The sequence below is a fragment of the Octodon degus genome, unplaced genomic scaffold (genome assembly GCF_000260255.1).
Source record: "Octodon degus isolate 3935 unplaced genomic scaffold, OctDeg1.0 scaffold00060, whole genome shotgun sequence".
NCBI classification, from domain to species: domain Eukaryota; kingdom Metazoa; phylum Chordata; class Mammalia; order Rodentia; family Octodontidae; genus Octodon; species Octodon degus.
In genome coordinates, this window is record NW_004524636.1 from 3,299,217 (window position 1) to 3,316,458 (window position 17,242).

General features: G+C 50.6%; 1 protein-coding gene across 5 annotated transcripts in view; it reads right to left on the reverse strand.

The window, feature by feature from the left end:
* Nucleotides 1-640: 640 nt before the first annotated feature.
* Nucleotides 641-17,242, reverse strand: part of Rassf2 (Ras association domain family member 2) — a 39,238-nt gene continuing 22,636 nt past the window's right edge. For all 5 annotated transcript variants that reach the window (XM_023718610.1, XM_023718609.1, XM_004634276.2 and 2 more), the window contains 9 exons: nucleotides 16,311-16,386; nucleotides 14,201-14,352; nucleotides 11,471-11,559; nucleotides 9,192-9,352; nucleotides 8,483-8,584; nucleotides 6,651-6,702; nucleotides 6,040-6,161; nucleotides 4,045-4,142; nucleotides 641-2,744 (listed from right to left, as the gene is read on the reverse strand). In XM_023718610.1, coding sequence (XP_023574378.1) covers nucleotides 2,675-2,744; nucleotides 4,045-4,142; nucleotides 6,040-6,161; nucleotides 6,651-6,702; nucleotides 8,483-8,584; nucleotides 9,192-9,352; nucleotides 11,471-11,559; nucleotides 14,201-14,352; nucleotides 16,311-16,386 — 922 coding nt within the window. In that variant the 3' untranslated portion in view covers nucleotides 641-2,674. The remainder of the gene's footprint in view (nucleotides 2,745-4,044; nucleotides 4,143-6,039; nucleotides 6,162-6,650; nucleotides 6,703-8,482; nucleotides 8,585-9,191; nucleotides 9,353-11,470; nucleotides 11,560-14,200; nucleotides 14,353-16,310; nucleotides 16,387-17,242) is intronic.

Sequence of the window (17,242 nt, forward strand, 5' to 3'; positions counted from 1 at the left end):
GCCCTGCCTCCTCGGAAGTCACCACATTACACTCCTGTGACCACGCAGAACGTGGCCTCATGCTTCATCCACCTTCCCAGCCAATGGCTCAGGTTTTGCCCTCCCTTGGTCACCATGTAACATAAACCCCTGCACAAAACAGGAAAAGAAGGGGTAGAGGGAGAAAAGCCAAATGCAGCCAGCAGCTTGAGTTAGGAGAAACCCTGCACACTGGCCTTTGATGTCCACATAATTTCAGGCTCACTGCACATAGCTGCACAACCCACAGAACTTGGTCCGGAGGTTCAAAGCTGCGAGGCCATGTGATACCAGTGGGAAAATCTGGGCCACGCCACCATGGCGAAGTCTCTATTTCAGCTGCTGCTGTTCCAAACAATGTTCCCCAGATCCTATTTTTGTTTGTTTGTTTTGATGCTGCGGATTGAAGCCAAAGCTTTATGCATGCTAAGCATGTGTCCTACCACTCCGTATAACCCCCAGGCAAGTTTCTAAAATTCTTTTTATTCATTTTCATTTCTTTAAGACAGAGTTAGGGCTGGGGAGGTAGCTCAGTAGAATAAGTGCTTGACTGGCAAGCGCAAGGGCCTGAGTTCAATCCCCCGTACCGGAAAAAAAAAAAAAAAAAAAGACAGGGTTTTGATACGTAATCCAGCCTGGTCTTGAGAGCAGCAGAGATCCTCCTGCTTCAGCCTCCCAAACACAAGCGTGCACCACTAGGTCCAGCCAGATTTCTTAATCAGATTACAGCATGAGAAACAATCTCCATAGCATGGCCCAAAATGGAAAAGGCTTGTGCTAGTGAAAGTACAAAGGTAAAACACATTCCACCCTTCCTTTCTTACCCTGGACCTCACTTTAGAAAGTCAGGCTACCTTGGTATCACATTCTCAGAGATCTGGCAAACAGGGTATTTTATGACATTTTCTTACTGAACACTGTTGCACTGATAGAATAATTCACAGAGAATTTCTACAACCAGAAGTAGTTGTCTATAATCGTTAGTGGTTAATAATTTGCTTTGTGAAAACTCTTCCCCACTGTCCCCAAAGGAGAATTTCTGAGGCAACCAACACTTTGGACATTCATGACAAAAACAGCACAGAAATTCTCCAAGCCAACCTCACCCGGGGTGGGTGTGTCTGCATTCCCGAAACCGCTCTTTTGTATCTGTGAGCACTGGCGCCCCCCCCCCCCCCGTGCCGCGCAGGTGCCCACCAAGGTGTGTGACTGACAGAAGCCCCAGGGGCTGGTTGTGTGGTCCCCACAGAGTATGCAGGCCGGCTGGGAGATCCCCGCAGCAGGCCTGGGGGCACACAGTGAGATGCCACTGTGCAGCTGTGACAGAAGCTGGGGAGGAGGCTGGCATTGCAGGAATGGCCCTGCTACCAGGCACACCGTCCTTAGGAAGCCCTGCCTGGTGGGTCTCCCTTCCCAGCTGCCTAGGACTCCACTCCATCCCTGCAAGCAGGGGGACAGACACACAGTGCCCCTCCCCAGCGAGGCTCAGAGCTCTTGGGAGCTCCCAGTCTTGCTCAGTTCAGCACCCAGCCACTGTTGTCCCTCAGCAGGCACCGCCAATGAAGAACCCCACCATGCAGCCTGGCTGAGGCTGCTCTGAAGATCAGCTGCAGAAGCGGGAAAGGCTCCATCCAGGGCTAACCCGCTCCAGACAATTCACAGAGCTGTCTGAGCCCCAAACTCGATCCTCAGCTGGACGAGTTCTCCTGCTTGGGCCTGTGTCCATGGACAGGGTGAGGGAACTTGCAAGAATCAGAGGCTGAAGAGAAGGAAGCTCAACCATGCAGCATAGCTCAGGTGCAGGAAGACTTCCAACATGAAGCTGGCCTGGGCTGCCCCATGCCTCTGCCCTTCATTGCAGCCCTAAGGAGGGGGCTTGGCAACTTCCTGGCCTCTTTCGTGGAACAAGCCAGGCCCCGTGAGCACATCATGGGCACACGGCAAGGCCTCTGCTTGGTGAGACTTTCCTTCAGCCCAAGGAAGCACAGTAGGGGGATTGCATAGGCTCCAACTCCATCCACAAGGCAGACCAAAGCAGAACCCATCGACCTCCAGCGGCCACATGGACCGACATATTCACCTCTTATTTAAAGCAAGCAGAGTTTCCAGTGTAAAAACTGTGGACTCATTGCATCAACCCAGGGTGCTCCATCTGTTTCTCTCCATCAGGCAAGGCTATGAGGCAGTTATTGTTTAATTTCCAAGGATCTCACATTCACTGATCGTTCCAGGCATACAATCTCTACCAACACAGATACCCCTGGCTTTTAAGACAAGAAATCTTCTTTAGCCCAAAGTCCTCCTCAGACTTTCCTGCCCCAGGCACACATCTGCCAGCCTCGAGGGCTGAGCTGGTTGCTGGACTGAACCTTGTGTGGAAACACCAGGCAGGCACAGGCAGGCACGGGCACGGCTCCTGTGTATGTGCATGCACATGTTCAGACATGCATGTGGTCCTCAGTCCTTGCAAGTGAAAGAGAGAACAGGGATCCAGGGGTAGGAAGTAGTCTGCTGGCTTTTTAGCCTATTCCTAGGAGCAAGGGATGGCTTGTGGTTTGTGCATAAGCATTGCCTTGGGAAGGGAGCACCCAGCTTCCTATGGGTCTTCTGGGGTCAGTGGCAGCCCTTAGGGCACTTGGAGCCCCATTCCTGTGACTCAGATGGTTGCTGGAGTCTCAGCTATCTCCTCTAGCCTTTGCCGGATCATCAGCCGGAGCACGGTGTACCTGGGGATGAGACACAGCCTGTGGCACAGGACAGCTAGCAACCAACTGCTCCTTGAGGTAATCCGCCAAGCCTGCCCAGGGGCACCAGGGGCACCAGCTGGCACTGGGTAGCAGCAGGTTCCCTTTGCTAGCTTTACCGGCCCACTCTTTAGTCACTGCTGTGTTCACTTCCACAGCAGGATGAGAGAGAACAGAGACCAAATCCAAATTAGACTATTTTACTACAGTCAGAAGTCTGGAAAAACGAGGAAAATGGGAACACAGAAACAACAATAAGGTTTCCATTAGCTGAGTGCTCACTATGCCTGAGGCACTATGTACAGCACTTAGCCAAGCAGGGCGGCTCACAAGCCCTCAGTGAGGCTGGGGGATGGGAGACTGCAGATATGTGTCCCTTTGGGGAGCAACCAAGAGGGCCACTTCAGGAGGCTCAACCTACCCCAGCCCTTGCATTTCACAGTTGTTGCCCTGGCAACAGACAAAGAGTCCTGTGGTGAAAGAGATATCAGTTTCCCCTGAAAGTGATTCCCTGACATTACTGTGCAGGGCGAATCTCGGAGACATCATGTCCTTAATGTCTGACTTTGCACTGTGCAGCAAAAGCTATGTTTATAGTTTGGGACATAGCAAGTGTTCAATAAATGTTAACTGCTCCCATGCTGATTACTAACAGTCAATATAGCCTTATTCTCCAGTGGCAAAAATCCACCAATTACTCCATAATGTCTGTAAAAGGCAGTTTGTCATGTAACTACATGGCACAAGAATCATAAAATCTGGAGGCTGGGGAGATAGCTCAGTAGAATAAGCGCTTCCCTGGCAAGCGCAAGGGCCCGAGTTCAGTCCCCGATTCCACAAAAAATCATAAAATCTGGAGAGAAGCTTTACTAGTTGTTCTACCCCAAAGGAAATTCCCAGGAGAACAATGTTAAAAAGGAAAGAGGTGCCTCACGCAGGCGTGGGTGGCAGCACAGTCCCGAGGAGCCCCCAGGGAAAGTTGCTGCCCCAATTCTGGAATCTAGACCTGAGATTTTTAAGCCAATGCATTTTTAGAAAGTTCTTTCATAAAAAGAGGGAGAAAAAGAGACTTTCGAGGTCCCACACCAAAAGAAGGCAATGACCCAGAAGGGGCTTGCCCAGCACATTTGACTCCTTTGTCCCCACTCCAGGCTCAGATTTTCCTTCTTGCAAGCCCCAGGAGATGCTACGGCCACCTGGGCATCCCCAGCCTGCAGGGCAGAGGCAGAGGTCGTGCTGCCCAGGCCAGGAGAAGCCAGTGGGCACCCAGAGCTTCACTTACTTCCGCACCAGCTTCTTCACCTCCCGGTCCTCTTCCTCCTGGAGCTTCTGAATGAAGCTTTTCAGAACTGGCACCTCGAACTTGATGTACTGGGCCACCTGTGCAGGGGGAGTTACTGGGCTATGAGGCTGCCCAGGACCCCGCCCATTCCCTTCACCCTTGCTCTCCTGCATGGTGCAGAGCCTTGAGAGACTGGCTTTCCCCTAGCTCAGGTCGTCCTCTAAGACCGGCCTCATCGTGACTCATCCTTCTCAAGGCAGCAGAGTCTATAATGCACTTGGGAGGCCAAGGCAAGAGGATCACCATGAGTTCAAAGCCAACCTGAGCTACAAAGGAAGGTCAAGGAAAGTCTGAACTACACAGCGAGACATGACTTCTCATTTTTCATCTCATGTATCCAACCCATGATTTTATTTTATTTTATTTATTTATTCATTTGCAGAACCAGGGATTGAACTCAGGCCCTTGCGCTTGCCAGGGAAGCACTTATTGTACTGAGCCATCTCCCTGGCCCCACAACCCATGATTTTAATGATGAAGAAACCCTGTCTCCTGACACAGTGATATAGACAAAGAACTGAACTCCTAATATGTGAGTTCTTTGTTCTCCCTTCAAAGGGACCTAAGGAAGGCGTATCATATGGTGGTTTATAGCTCTAGTCTCCTCAGAAGAGATGCAACGGGGTCCTCCCTTGGGGAGGCAAGCAGCCCGGGGAGTTACACTTCAGCAAGGGCTTCCCCTCACCCACCTCCTCCACAATTTCCTGCACGGGACCAGCCCACTCTACTACCTTGTTAATACGGTGTGGCTTGCTCTGCCCAGTGGGATGAATACAGTCCCAACAGCTGCTCAATTGGGGTGGTGGAGGCTTAACCAAGTGTTTCCATCCCTTGGCTGCAAGGAACAAACCCCTCGTGGCCACTGCCCCCCGAGCCAGTGCCTCTGAATGCAACACCCACTGCAGACCTGACCTCGACCCACAGCCTGGAGCAGAGCTGCTGCTCCCAGCCAGCAGGATCAGGATTAAAAGAAATGCTGTTGTAAGCTAAGATCAGGATTGTTTGTTACTGCTGCAAAAGCTGACTGACACATAAAATCAGGTACTATCACTGCTAACCTCTGTATTCTTTCTTTTTTTTTTTTTTTTCCTTCCTCTCTTATTGGAAATTGAACTCAGGGTTTTCACACTGAGCTACATACTCAAACATTTTCTATTTTTAATTTTTAAGGAGGGTCTTATCAAGTCACTAAATTGTCTAGGTTGGGCTTAATCCTGAAATCTTCCTGCCTTGGTCCCCCAGAGTGCTGGGATTATAGATGTGCACTGCCAGCCACTGCTAACTTTTTTTTTTTAAATATTTTTATTTATTTATGTGTGTGTGTGTATGTGTGTGTGTGGCCAGCTCAACCCACCAGGGGGCGGGGCTGGCTGGCATGTGGTGCTGGGGGATTGAACCGCGGTCCCTGTGCTTTGCTAAGCTTGTTCTAAGTAGGTGCTTTAGACCACGGAGCCATCTCACCAGCCCCCACTGCTAACTTTTTGATGCTGTTAAAAGTATTTATAAAATGTCTCTAACTGGTCACAGTACCCTGAAAATGCTCAAGAATTTATTTTTGGGGGCCAGGGAGATAGCTCAGTAGAATAAGCGCTTGCCTGGCAAGCACAAGGGCCTAAGGTCAATCCCCAGTTCCGCCAAAAAAAAAAAAAAAAGAATTTACTTTTTCTGTGGAAATCCCTTTCTGTTTAAGCATGCCTCCTACAATTCCCCCAGGGTATGCCGGCTTCAAGAAAAGCTGGTGTTGAAGAATAGCACCAGAGGCCAGGGAAATGGCTCAGTGGAATGGTTCCGTGGCAAGCCCAAGGGCCTGAGTTCAATCCCAGGTTCCAAACAGCACCAGAAGAGGCTACGTTCCTTGGCCAAAGTGTCCCACTGTTCCCCAGCCATATACATCCCCATCCTCCTGAGGCCAGCGTGCCTGGCCAAGGCACTCACATCGTAGGTGACCTCTTCCACCTGGTCCTTCTCCATGAGGAACACCTTGGAGACTTGCTCGCAGGGGCCCTGCAGGATGCGGGCGATCAGTGGGTAGTCGGTGGGCTTCAGCTTCTGTTTCTCTGGAACCACACACAACCAAGAGCTCCTGAGGCCTCTGTCACCACAGAGAGTGGTTCAACCCAGGGCTCCCTGACCAACTGGGCACTGTAAGGGGTACAGATGCTCAGGGGAGGAGATGGATGTGTCAAGGAATATTCAACAGGTGCATCCCTGGAAGACCTCTTCCCCTGGCTCTGCCTGAGACAGTGCCTGTGCCTCAGACGCTTATGAAGATGCCTCTTTGGAGAAGCTGGATTTAGATGGCTCTCAAAGCACCCAGTCCCTTTTGAATAGGCAGTTGGCTTTAAGGTTTATTTATGGCCTCCACACGTCATTCCCCCACAGGCCTCACACAGCAAGCCCATCACCAACCTTGGAAGGGCACAACATTTGCAAGTTTCCAAAACCCATGCAACCAAATGAGGCTGAGATGTTTTGTTTCATTTTGTTTAATTTGCTATTTTGAGCTAATTAAAAGTTTTAAAGTACACTATGTTCTGCAGACTTACCACCACTGGTGTGGACCACGTATAAAGCAAACTCCTCCGCCGAATTCTCAATCTGAATCAGAGGCAAAAGTGAACAGCTTGTATTTAAATCCCCCGCTTGGGCTATCCCCTCCGCCTCAACTCTAGGAAGCCTATTAGGCCCTGGAGGAGAACTTCATGTACAGCCCTCAGATGGGACAGGGAGGTGAGGAGAGAGCTCTTATTAGCGTAACAGTGGTACAGGATGAGAGCATTCCTGTCACATGTGTGGGACTTGAAGTATTTCAGATTCTGCAGTTTTCCAGACTTCTTTGTGAATATCCCTAATCCAAAAACCTAAAATTTAAAACGCCCCAACATCTGAAACTTTGAGTGTCATGTTAGTACTCAAAAACCTTCAGAAGCTGGAGCATTTCAGAGTTCAGATTTACTGTAACTGTGAAGTTGCACTCACTTTGCTTGGCTTCACTCGTGTCACACTTAGGACATGTCTCCCCACCTTCCTTTTATGCACAAGGAGGCAAAAAAACAGGGACCTCAGCTCACCTGCCCACTCAGCCAGCTAAGGACAGGAACAGGACTTTGAACTCAGAGCCTTCTATTCCTGGACACAGCAGCACCCATTGTAAACAATACTAGCTGGACATCACAGCACAGGCCTGCGGTCCCAGCCACTTGGGAAGCTGAGGCAAGAGGATGCAAGCCCAGGAGTGGAGGAGCAGCTTGGGTGACAGCAAGACCCCAACTCAACCAAATCAATAGGAATGCTTGGTCTCAAAAAGAATGAAAAGAGACTGTGCAGAAACAGAGTAACAGGACCTTAAATGCAAACACCATTATCATTTGCACATCTTTTTTGTTTGTTTGAGACAAGGTCTTACCATGGAGTTCAGGCTGGCCTTAAACTCACTATATAGTCCAAGCTGGCCTCAAATTCAAGGCAATCCTCCGGCCTCAGCCTCCCAAGTGCTGAATAATTTTCACATCTAAGTATTATTTATTTATTTATTTATTTATTTATTTATTTATTTATTTATTTTTGGTGGAACTGGGGATTGAACTCAGGCCCTTGCGATTGCCAGGCAAGCGTTTATTCTACTGAGCCATCTCCCTGACCCCCCCTAAGTATTATTTTTGAAAGCAGGGTCCCCAGTTGTGTCCTGGAAGCTAATTCATGCCCAATAGCAGAGGTCATGCTCCAGGGCTGTTGCTTCTCAAACTACACTTCTCAAAGGGTCACAGCCTCTCAAACTTCAGTGGGAGGTCCCACCCCTGCAGGCCCCTGGAATAGGCTTGCTGACTTTGCTGGGAGTTTCTGATTTAGGAGGTCCAGAATAGGGCCTAAGAATCTGCTTCTCTCTCTCTCTTTCTTTCATTCGTTCGCTCATTTGTTCATTCTTTCTTTCGAGACAGGGTATCACTATGTAATTCAGACTGGCCTTGAACTCACTATATAGCCTGGGCTGGCCTCAAACTCACTGCAATCCTCCTGCCTCAGCCTCCCAAGTGCTGCGATTACAGGTGTATTCCAGGATGCCAGATAAAATCTGCTTTTCTGACACACTTCTGAGTAATACCAATGCCTTGAATTGTTGGGGGGAGGGTTAGGTTTTTTGTTGTTGTTGTTGTTGTTGTTTTTGGCAGAACCAAGGATTGAACTGAGGCCTTTGTGCTTTGCCAGGCAAGTGCTTATTTTACTGAACTATCTCCCCAGCCCCAATGTCCTGAATTGTGAAAATGCCTAAAGAACCCAATCCTCTGCCAGGTACCCCTAAACCATTCTCTCTCTCCATAATCCCCCACCTTGCTCCTCCTAGGGACCCCAGGGAAGGCAGGTGGAAAAGGGAACTTGCCTTAAATTTGTTGAGCAACAGCTTCAGGACCTGTGGGGTAGTCATGGTGCTGTTGATGCGGACATTGGTGACTGATCCATACGCAGGTGTGAACACTGAAGTCTGTGGACAGAGGATTTGGGATGAGGGTGTGCATGGCGGACAGAAACAGAGCACTAAGTTCTGATGGGTAGGAGCCAGGTGGCAGTGGGGCTCCTGGTGTACAGTGGACACTGGTGTAGAGTCCTTGGGGCTGGCCTAATGCGGGTCATGCTCCCCCAAAGGGAGCAGATAACTGGACCTTCTCCAAGTAAAACGCCCAGGGAGCTCCTGCCCCAGCACTAGGCACTGGAGGCCTCAGCCCCTTCTGGCACCGGACTAGCGGAGTCAGCTAGTGTGCGGAAGGCAGCAGCGGCTGGGCCCATCTGGGCTTCACAGCCCCTGCTCAGGGTGAAGTCAGAGCAGGCGGAGGGCAGCGTGGGCTGGCAGTTCCCCAGGGTATCTGCGGAGCCCTCAAGGTTTTGCACAAGCACTCTGAGTTTACCACCGCTCTGGCGCCTCCCTCGATCTGGGCTCCCCACTTCATAAGCCAGCAAAGTCTGCACCCCACCAACAATCCAAATACTGAACGGCAGAAAGCTGGCTTCTCTGTGTGCACAGGTAGGCAGAGGGAGCCCAGAGGCGACAGGAGCCCAGAAAGGGGCATGGCCCCAGTCCATGTCCACTCTACCTTGTGGTTGTAAAAATGGCCATTGATGGAGAAGCGGTGGCGTCGGATTCGCCGCTGGTCACTGGGTGTTCTCACATTGCCACGGCGACGTACCCCAACATCACTGCGTGTGCGCATCAGCTGTGGAGTGTCTTCTTGCACAGGCTTCAGGCCTCTGGAGTCTGACAGGAAGAGGAGAAAGGGGTTCTGTGTGATTGGACTCAGGACTCATAACGTTCCCATGATAGATAATGATGCAGCACCCACTGCCTAACAAAAAATTATGTGTTCTGTTTTGTGACACTGTGGATTAAATCTAGGGCCACACAGTGAGCTGCGCCCCCGGTCCTTCTTATCTTTATCTGGAGACAGAGTCTGGCTACATTGCCCAGGCACCCAGGCTGGCTTCAAACTTCTGATCCTCCTGCCTCGGACTCCTGAATTATGGGTGTAAACTATCATAAACATATTTTATACCTGTTGGAGGAGCAACATGATACACACAACTTAGAAACAGTAAAAGGTGCAGAGCACAGACCTCAGGGCCAGACTCCCAGTTGCTACAGATCTGTGTCTCTAGCCTCTCCATGCCTGCTTCCTCACCTACGAAGTGTGTGGACAACAGCATCCACCCTGTGGAACCACAGTGAGGGGTTGAACGAGTGACCACGCACACAACTGTTAGAGCAGTGCTTGGCACGGAGAGTGCATGAGATGAGGGTTCGTGAGCTCATGAGACAGCTTGCACGAGCCTGTGATGTGACACATGCATCACATCAGCTGGTCACACACTTACAAGCACTGTACGATTCCACTCAGGCCAGAGACACAAAGTAGAGCGGCAACTGATATAGGCTGGAGGTGGACAAGGAGGTGGGGAGTGGGGTTGGGGGGTCGTTAATCTTATTTATTTATTTGTACAGGGTCTTGGTACACAGCTCAGACTCATAGTGATCTTCCTGTCTCAGCCGTCCCAGTGCTGGGATTACAGGCATGTACCACCACGCCCAGTTTGGGTGGCCAGCATGGCATACCTGGGGCTCTAGGGCCAGCACAGTATGAGGTACCAGTTATCAAACCCGGATCCTTGTGCTTGCCAGGCAGGTGCTTAGACTGCCGAGCCATCTCCACAGCCTGCAGAGTGGTTTTTGAATGGGTACGGAGTCTCAGGGATTTTTACTAGTTTTTAAAGTTTTGCAGAGCGAAGGAACTTGCCCAGGCCTCCCACAAGTTAGGCAAACACTGTCCTGCTAAGCTATACCCTCCTGAATCTCCATTTATACCAAAAAAAAGTGGGAGAAGGTTGTGTAGTGGGTATGAGGCCCTGACTTTCACACACACACACACACACACACACACACACACACATATTAAAAATTAAAATTGCATATAAGGTGAATTTTTCTGAGATCCAAAACAGTGACAGTTACACAACATTATGAAAGTATTTTGTACCACTGAACTGAATACTTCAAAATGAACATTATGTATTTACCATAATGAAACATTTGAGAAATGCTTACTAGAGCATGAGTCCTGTGACATTTTTCTATCTATAAATCTAAAACACTGACAATGCAAAAAATAAAAAAATAAAAAATAAAACACTGACATTAAGTGAAGCACAAGTAAGTTGATCAGTGTTTACTGATACCTATCCATGTCTCATAGAGAGATTCGCAAATTGATGGTATCTGTCAAAATTACAAATCAGAGTCTCAGATCCAGAGGTCCCTGTTGAACAAATGTATAAAATCACATGTGTACCCAGCCACTGACTACAACTTGGGTTGTCACAGTAAAGACTGACTGTGACCTAAAAATCTATCAAAGGAGTGGTTGAGGGGACCGGGGAGATAACTCAGTAGAATAAGCACTAGCTTGGCAAGCTCAAGGTCCTGAGTTCAATGCCCGGTACTGCAAAAAAAAAAAAAAAAAAGTGATTGAATAAATGATCAGTTCCCGTATAACGGAACACTGCAGAGCTACACCGCAGGAGGAAGTTTTTTGTATTTGTATGAAATGACTCAAACCTAGATTGAAAGACAGAAGTAAAGCAAGGAACGTGCAAAGTGCGCCCAGATGTATCCATGGGGAGGAGGATGCACTCAGGACACTACTAGGGAGCGAAGCTCCAGAGGTGGGCAAGGCAGGATATTTTTATGTCTTCCCTTTGGATACTTTTTGAGCCTTGAGCCACATGAATCTTAGATTTTTCACAGGTAACCGTGCTGAGCAGCTATTGCAGCAGTGAGGCAAGCTGGCCTCGACTGGAGCCTCCTCCTCCCCGGCACGCATACCAGTGGGGCTGGGCGTCTTGTCGTCCTCTGGAGGGGCGTCCACCTCTGAGATCTGAATGGCAGGCATGGTGAGGGGCTTCAGGATGGTGCTAGGGCAGGAAACAAACAAAAGGGAGACAGCGTTAGCTCTCTGCAGGCAGAGGCCTGCACTCCCAGCCGCCCCACCTTAAGGGGAGCGCCCTGCCTGGGCCAGGCTGGGAACTGCACACATCAGGCCATGCGCTGGCCCTGCTCCCAGCCCAGCACTGGGCAGGGAGGGGGAGTTCAAGAGAAAGAAGATGTTCTTCCCCAGCATCTGCAGCAACACAAGCGCCCGATTCATCCAGCCAGGGAGAAGAGGCCCTGGAACAAAACCCGTGTGTCGCCTACACTGAGCTGCTAAACACCTGTGATTTCTGGGCTCCTTTGGAAAATCCTAACAACACCCTTTTGTTTCTTGGGACAGGATCCCAGCTCAGAGTCATTTCTGCTGGAGGGACAACTCAGAAACTGCTCTGGCATCTGAAAGGGGAGAAAGGAATAGGTTGTCACTACAAGGGTCAAGAAGTTCCGGAAGGTACACCAATGTCAGCTTTCTCCAGGTAGCAAGGAGGGAGTCCCCAGCCACACTGGAGAAAAGGTCACCACAGGCAGCTGTGATAACTGGAAAGTAATCCCTAAAACCCCAGTGAGACAATGGAAGCAGCTTGGGGAAACATGTCAAGTCAACAGAAGCAGTGGTCCTAGCTGAAGACAGAACAGGGTCCTTGCTGACCCCTCACGAACATCCTGTGGTGAAGAAGGCGGGCTCTTTGGGACCCCACAGACAGGTCTCATGTTCCAAGGATGATGGTTTCAAGGGAAGACAAGTGAAACTGAAAATGTCAAAGAGTGCCCAGTGTAGTGGCCCCTGCCTGTAATCACAGCACTCAGGAGGCTGAGGCATGAGGATCTCCACAAGCTCAAGCCCAGTCTGAGCTACATAACACGAACCTGTCTTTAAACAAATCTGAGTTTCTATTATAACTCATAGCCTTCTGAGCCCTTAAATGGATCTAGCCAGAGCCTCCCTAAGACTGAGGATCACTTGAACCCATACCCACCACTCCCCACTTCCTAATCCAAACCTCTTTCTTACTGAAGCAGAACCTGGCCTTGGTATCCTTAATGCAGCCATTGAGGTACTCGCCTTATGTCAGCTGGCATCTACGCCACATTCTTGGAAACTCTCAGTGCATCTGTAGGTTCCAAGGGCCAGCCAAGACCCGCTTGATACCACGGGGCAGAGAAGAGGTACACAGAGTAAAGGACCCTTCAGCAGCCCAGCCCCAGCGTCTCCCGCAGGGAACGGAATGTTACGACCAGGGTTGAGCCCAGGCAGTGGACAGGGTTTGGCCCACTAGAAATCAAATCAGATCCAGCCAAAATGCTGAAAGCAAAGTGGTGTGAAATCAGGAAAGTTAGACGAAACCAAAGAACTTGGATCAGACATCCCAGCGCCCACTGGGTGGGTCACAATGCTCCTGCTTAAATTCTCTTGGAAAGAAACCAGCTCAGCCTCGGGCTTTGGCCACACAGTAGTATCCCTCACACAAAAAGATAGATGTGGCCATGGGGTTTAACAAAACGTTCCATGTGGCCAACAGAGAGAAAGGGCTTGATTCTCATTTTACTAGGAAAAATATCACTGTGGTTTTGGCTGAGCGGCCGGCACCCCACCCGAGCTCTGGCCCGAAGACTGCTGACATCAGCAAGTTTCAGGAGGAACAGGGTCAGTCACGATCCCCAAAGCTGAAGGCCCAGAAAGCTGGTCAGGGTGAGCTGAGAGAGAGGCTTCCTCTACTCTAGCAGCCATCGAGGGTATGGAAAAGCACACATGGACCCAAAGTCTAAGTAATGGAAACAGCAAAGTCAAAGCTAAGTGATAAAGAAACACAGACTTGGTGGAGGAGAAGGATCTGGACATGCCCCCAGGAGGAAAGGTCTGGACAGGCAGGAGGAAGGATCAAGATGCAGTACACATGCATATATGCCAACTCTGCGTGGTGAATATATTTATTATACATCACAAACATACACTAATAAAAATTTTTAAAAGAACAGGCCTGGGGCCAGGGAGATGGCTCAGTGGAATAAGCACTTCCCTGGCAAGCGCAAGGGCCTGAGTTCAATCCCTGGTTCCACCAAAAAAAAAGAAAGAAAAGGCCTTCCCCAAACTAGAAAGGCTTTGGTTAGACAGGTCATACCCTGACTGTCCCAGAACAGGGTCATTCCTTGAGGAGTAGTTCCAGTGAGGAGATGCAGGCGTTGACCCCGCAGAAAGCCACAGGCTCCAGGGAGCCACCTCAACTCCCCAGAAGCCCAGGAATCCTCCACAAGCTTGGGCACTGTTGCACAGGCTTTGAGTCCCCTATGGGTAAGCACCTCTCCCTTCCTCTGCCTGCTTCAGAGACTGAAAAGGCAGCAGAGACCCATCGTGATCACATCAAACCTCAACCCTCCTGAGCGGAAGCAAGGAGCAGCAGAGGTGATGGGACAGGGGCAGGGCTGGCTGCACACTGGCACTTGGGTGCTTAAAGACACAAAGAAGCCCCATCCCCCCAGCCTCCTCCCCTCCATCTTCCTTGGGTGCTTAAAGACACAAAGAAGCCCCATCCCCCCAGCCTCCTCCCCTCCATCTTCCTTGGGTGCTTAAAGACACAAAGAAGCCCCAACCCTCCAGCCTCCTCCCCTCGGTCTTCCCTAACTCACCCCTGCGCCCCCAGGTTGCAGCCCGAGTGCCAGGACGAGGAGGAGGGAGGCGGCCGGATGCGCTCGTTGTGGTCCTGCATCTGCAGGCGGATGGGCCGGCGCAGCCCCCAGGAGATGTTCAGCAGCCCCTCCACGATGAACTCATCTTCTTCCTGCCCACAGAGCAAGGCCTGGTGAGCCAGAAGAGCCCCACAGAGCTGACCCTGTGCTAGGGACGAGGACGGCCTCCCCTGTGTGTTCTGACTATATCCAAAGGATATGAAAGGGACTCACACTCCCTGGTGGCACAACATGCTCTGCTGTGAAGTCCACTGCCCTACAGCTGACCTCATGGGGCAGCACACAGGGCTGGGGATGTGGCCCAGGGGTAGAGCCCTCTCGTGGCATGCAGGCATACACAAGGCCCTGGGTTTGAACCCTGCACCACTCTCCAGAAAACAAAATTGCTGTGAAATTTAAACACACAAGTGCAAAGTAGGAAAGCATTCTGTTGTCTCTACAAGCCAGAATGCATCTTTTCAAATAAGTGAGACATGACTTATTGTTGGAAGCAGAAGTGACTTCTTGAATTAACCACTTTTCCCTCCTCCCCCACTACAGAAAGTGTTGTCTTTAGCTGTAATGCAATTAGCAACCCAAATCCTGGGTGAAGATTTAGAGCTACATTCCCTAGAGAGCACTGGCTCCTCTGGCACACGGACTGTTGCCTTAAAAGGGTGTTGAGTGGTCACAGGCCAGCAGAGGCTGTACTAATCAGATTTCTCAGCATAACCTCCCGGTGCCTATAATAACTTCACGCGCTACATTGTGACTCTCCAAGAGGTGAACAAATCCTGCAGGAATTCCAAATTTATCCTCAAAGCTCCTTGACTAACAAGAAGCCAAATGTACAAAAACTTTCTGAGAGACTGTTACACTCCACCCAAAAGAAGCAGATCCCATGTATAACCTCAAAGTCCTTGAATCATGGGGCACTGTGGGGATTTACTCTGTGAGCTGTTCCCCAGGAAAGCTGTTTAAGACCCCCAACCTTGGCCAGGGCCCATCATTAATTAATAGAAGCCGTGAGAACAGTGTCCAGATAGGTCAGGCTTCTCTTCTCCAGTCTTGCAAAAACCCCTTCCAACTCCTGGGCAGAGCCCGAGGGGTTCAGCCCTAGGTGCAGACCACACTTCACGTCAGGCCCCATGAGTAAAAGTGACACCTGCCCAGGGAGTGAGTCACAAACCCAGGCCAAAGGATAACAGGGAGAGGGTACAGAAGGCAGGAGAGGAATGAACCGACTTCAAGGAGTCCGGGGATTATCGGGAGCAAGGCTTTAGCGAGCACAGGCTGTTTGTGTGTCCTTCCACTGGATGGGCCAGTTTCGTGATGGCATATTGCGGGACTATGGGACAGAATTTAACCCACAGTAGCACTCCGCCTGGGGAAGGGGACTGAGGGACACAGTAAGGCCATTGCCTCCCACATCCCATCCCCCAAGCGCTGGCCTGAGCAGCTGAAATTCCACCGTCTGTTACCTATCTCTATGGATTAAATCGCCATGGCTTGACAGGCTGAAAATGTGTTGGGAAGGGTATTGCCCATGCTTATCAGTCAAGAACACTCAAGTATAAATTACTCGACCAGATATCTTTATAACTGATAACAGGCTCTACAGAAATGGATCCAGGATCAGCAAGCTTAGCTTCGGGATGGGGGCTGGGGGCAGTCAGGGACAGCACCGCGCATTCTCAGAAGGCAGCCATAGTGAGTCACCAGCCAGAGCTTCCGTGACTTGCCTGGTGGCCACAGCAACAGGACTTGAGCCCAGATGTGCAAACTCAGAGGCATGGGGAGATTTCTGGCCCACCCAGCAAGAAGATGCCCCCTTGAGAGCCAGCTGAGGAGGTGGCTTCCTGAAACTCTGCTGGAGACCCCGCACACTGGGCCATGCTGAACCTGGGCCTCCTTGCAAAGACCAGGACACCCTCTGAGTGAGGGGCCACTTGCTGAGGCAGGACAGCCCAGCCCCGGGGACCGCAGGACCCTGCAGACCCGGAACTCCTGGAGGCAAAGCCAGCACCCCACCGCAGGGTACAGCTGCCAGGCTCACTCTGGGACGCCTTACCTCCCGGTGCCGCAGCTGCAGGTTCTGACCCTCGTAGTACAGGTTGTAGGTCTTCAGGTGCAGGAGAAGTTCATTCCTGGGGGCAAATTACAACATTCTCAGCAAAAGCCATCTTTTCTCCCTCTGACCAGGCCCCAGTCACCCCAGTGTACAGCATACATGGGTCACACACACACACACACACACACACACACACACACACACACCAGCTCCCCAGCAGCCAAAGATCAGCTAGAACAGATTGAACAGGAGGCAGTTCCACACCCAAGGTAGCCCCGTCTAATGAGGGCTGAGGCTGGCATCTCTGATAACAACTCCAGCCCCTAGAAAAGGGCAGCAGACAGGCACAGACTTGGAAACAAGAGCCCTCTGAGCCACAGATTGGCTCTCCTGCCATCCACTGCTCCTCCACACATGCTGCGTGAGAGAGGAGAAGACGCACTTGGCATTCCCAAGCTTCCCAGAAGGCCAGGAGGGACAGGTCTAGATCACACCAGGTTAGGCTTCATTGGCACGACCTGGCACTGTGTCCAAACATTACTCCCAAGCCAGGCTAGTGCACACACTGTAATCCCACCACTTGGGAGGCCAAGGCATGAGAACTGCAAGTTCAAGGCCAGCCTGGACAACACAATCAGTTCAAGGATAGCTTGGAGTACATAGTCAGACCCATCTCAAAAAATAAAATCACAACAAAACTGCATAAACTTCTATCAGTTGTACAATGAAGGAATAAAGAAGGTTATAGTCATGTGATGCAGTATTACACAAAAATGAATACACGGAAGGAAAACACACAGCACAGGTGACTCTCAGGTATCCCACATTGATTGATAGAAGCCAGACTCAAGAGAGGGTGTATGGGGGTCAGGGACATAGCTCAGTGGCACAAGCGCCTGCCTGGCAAGCGCAAGGTCCCAAGATTGGTCCCT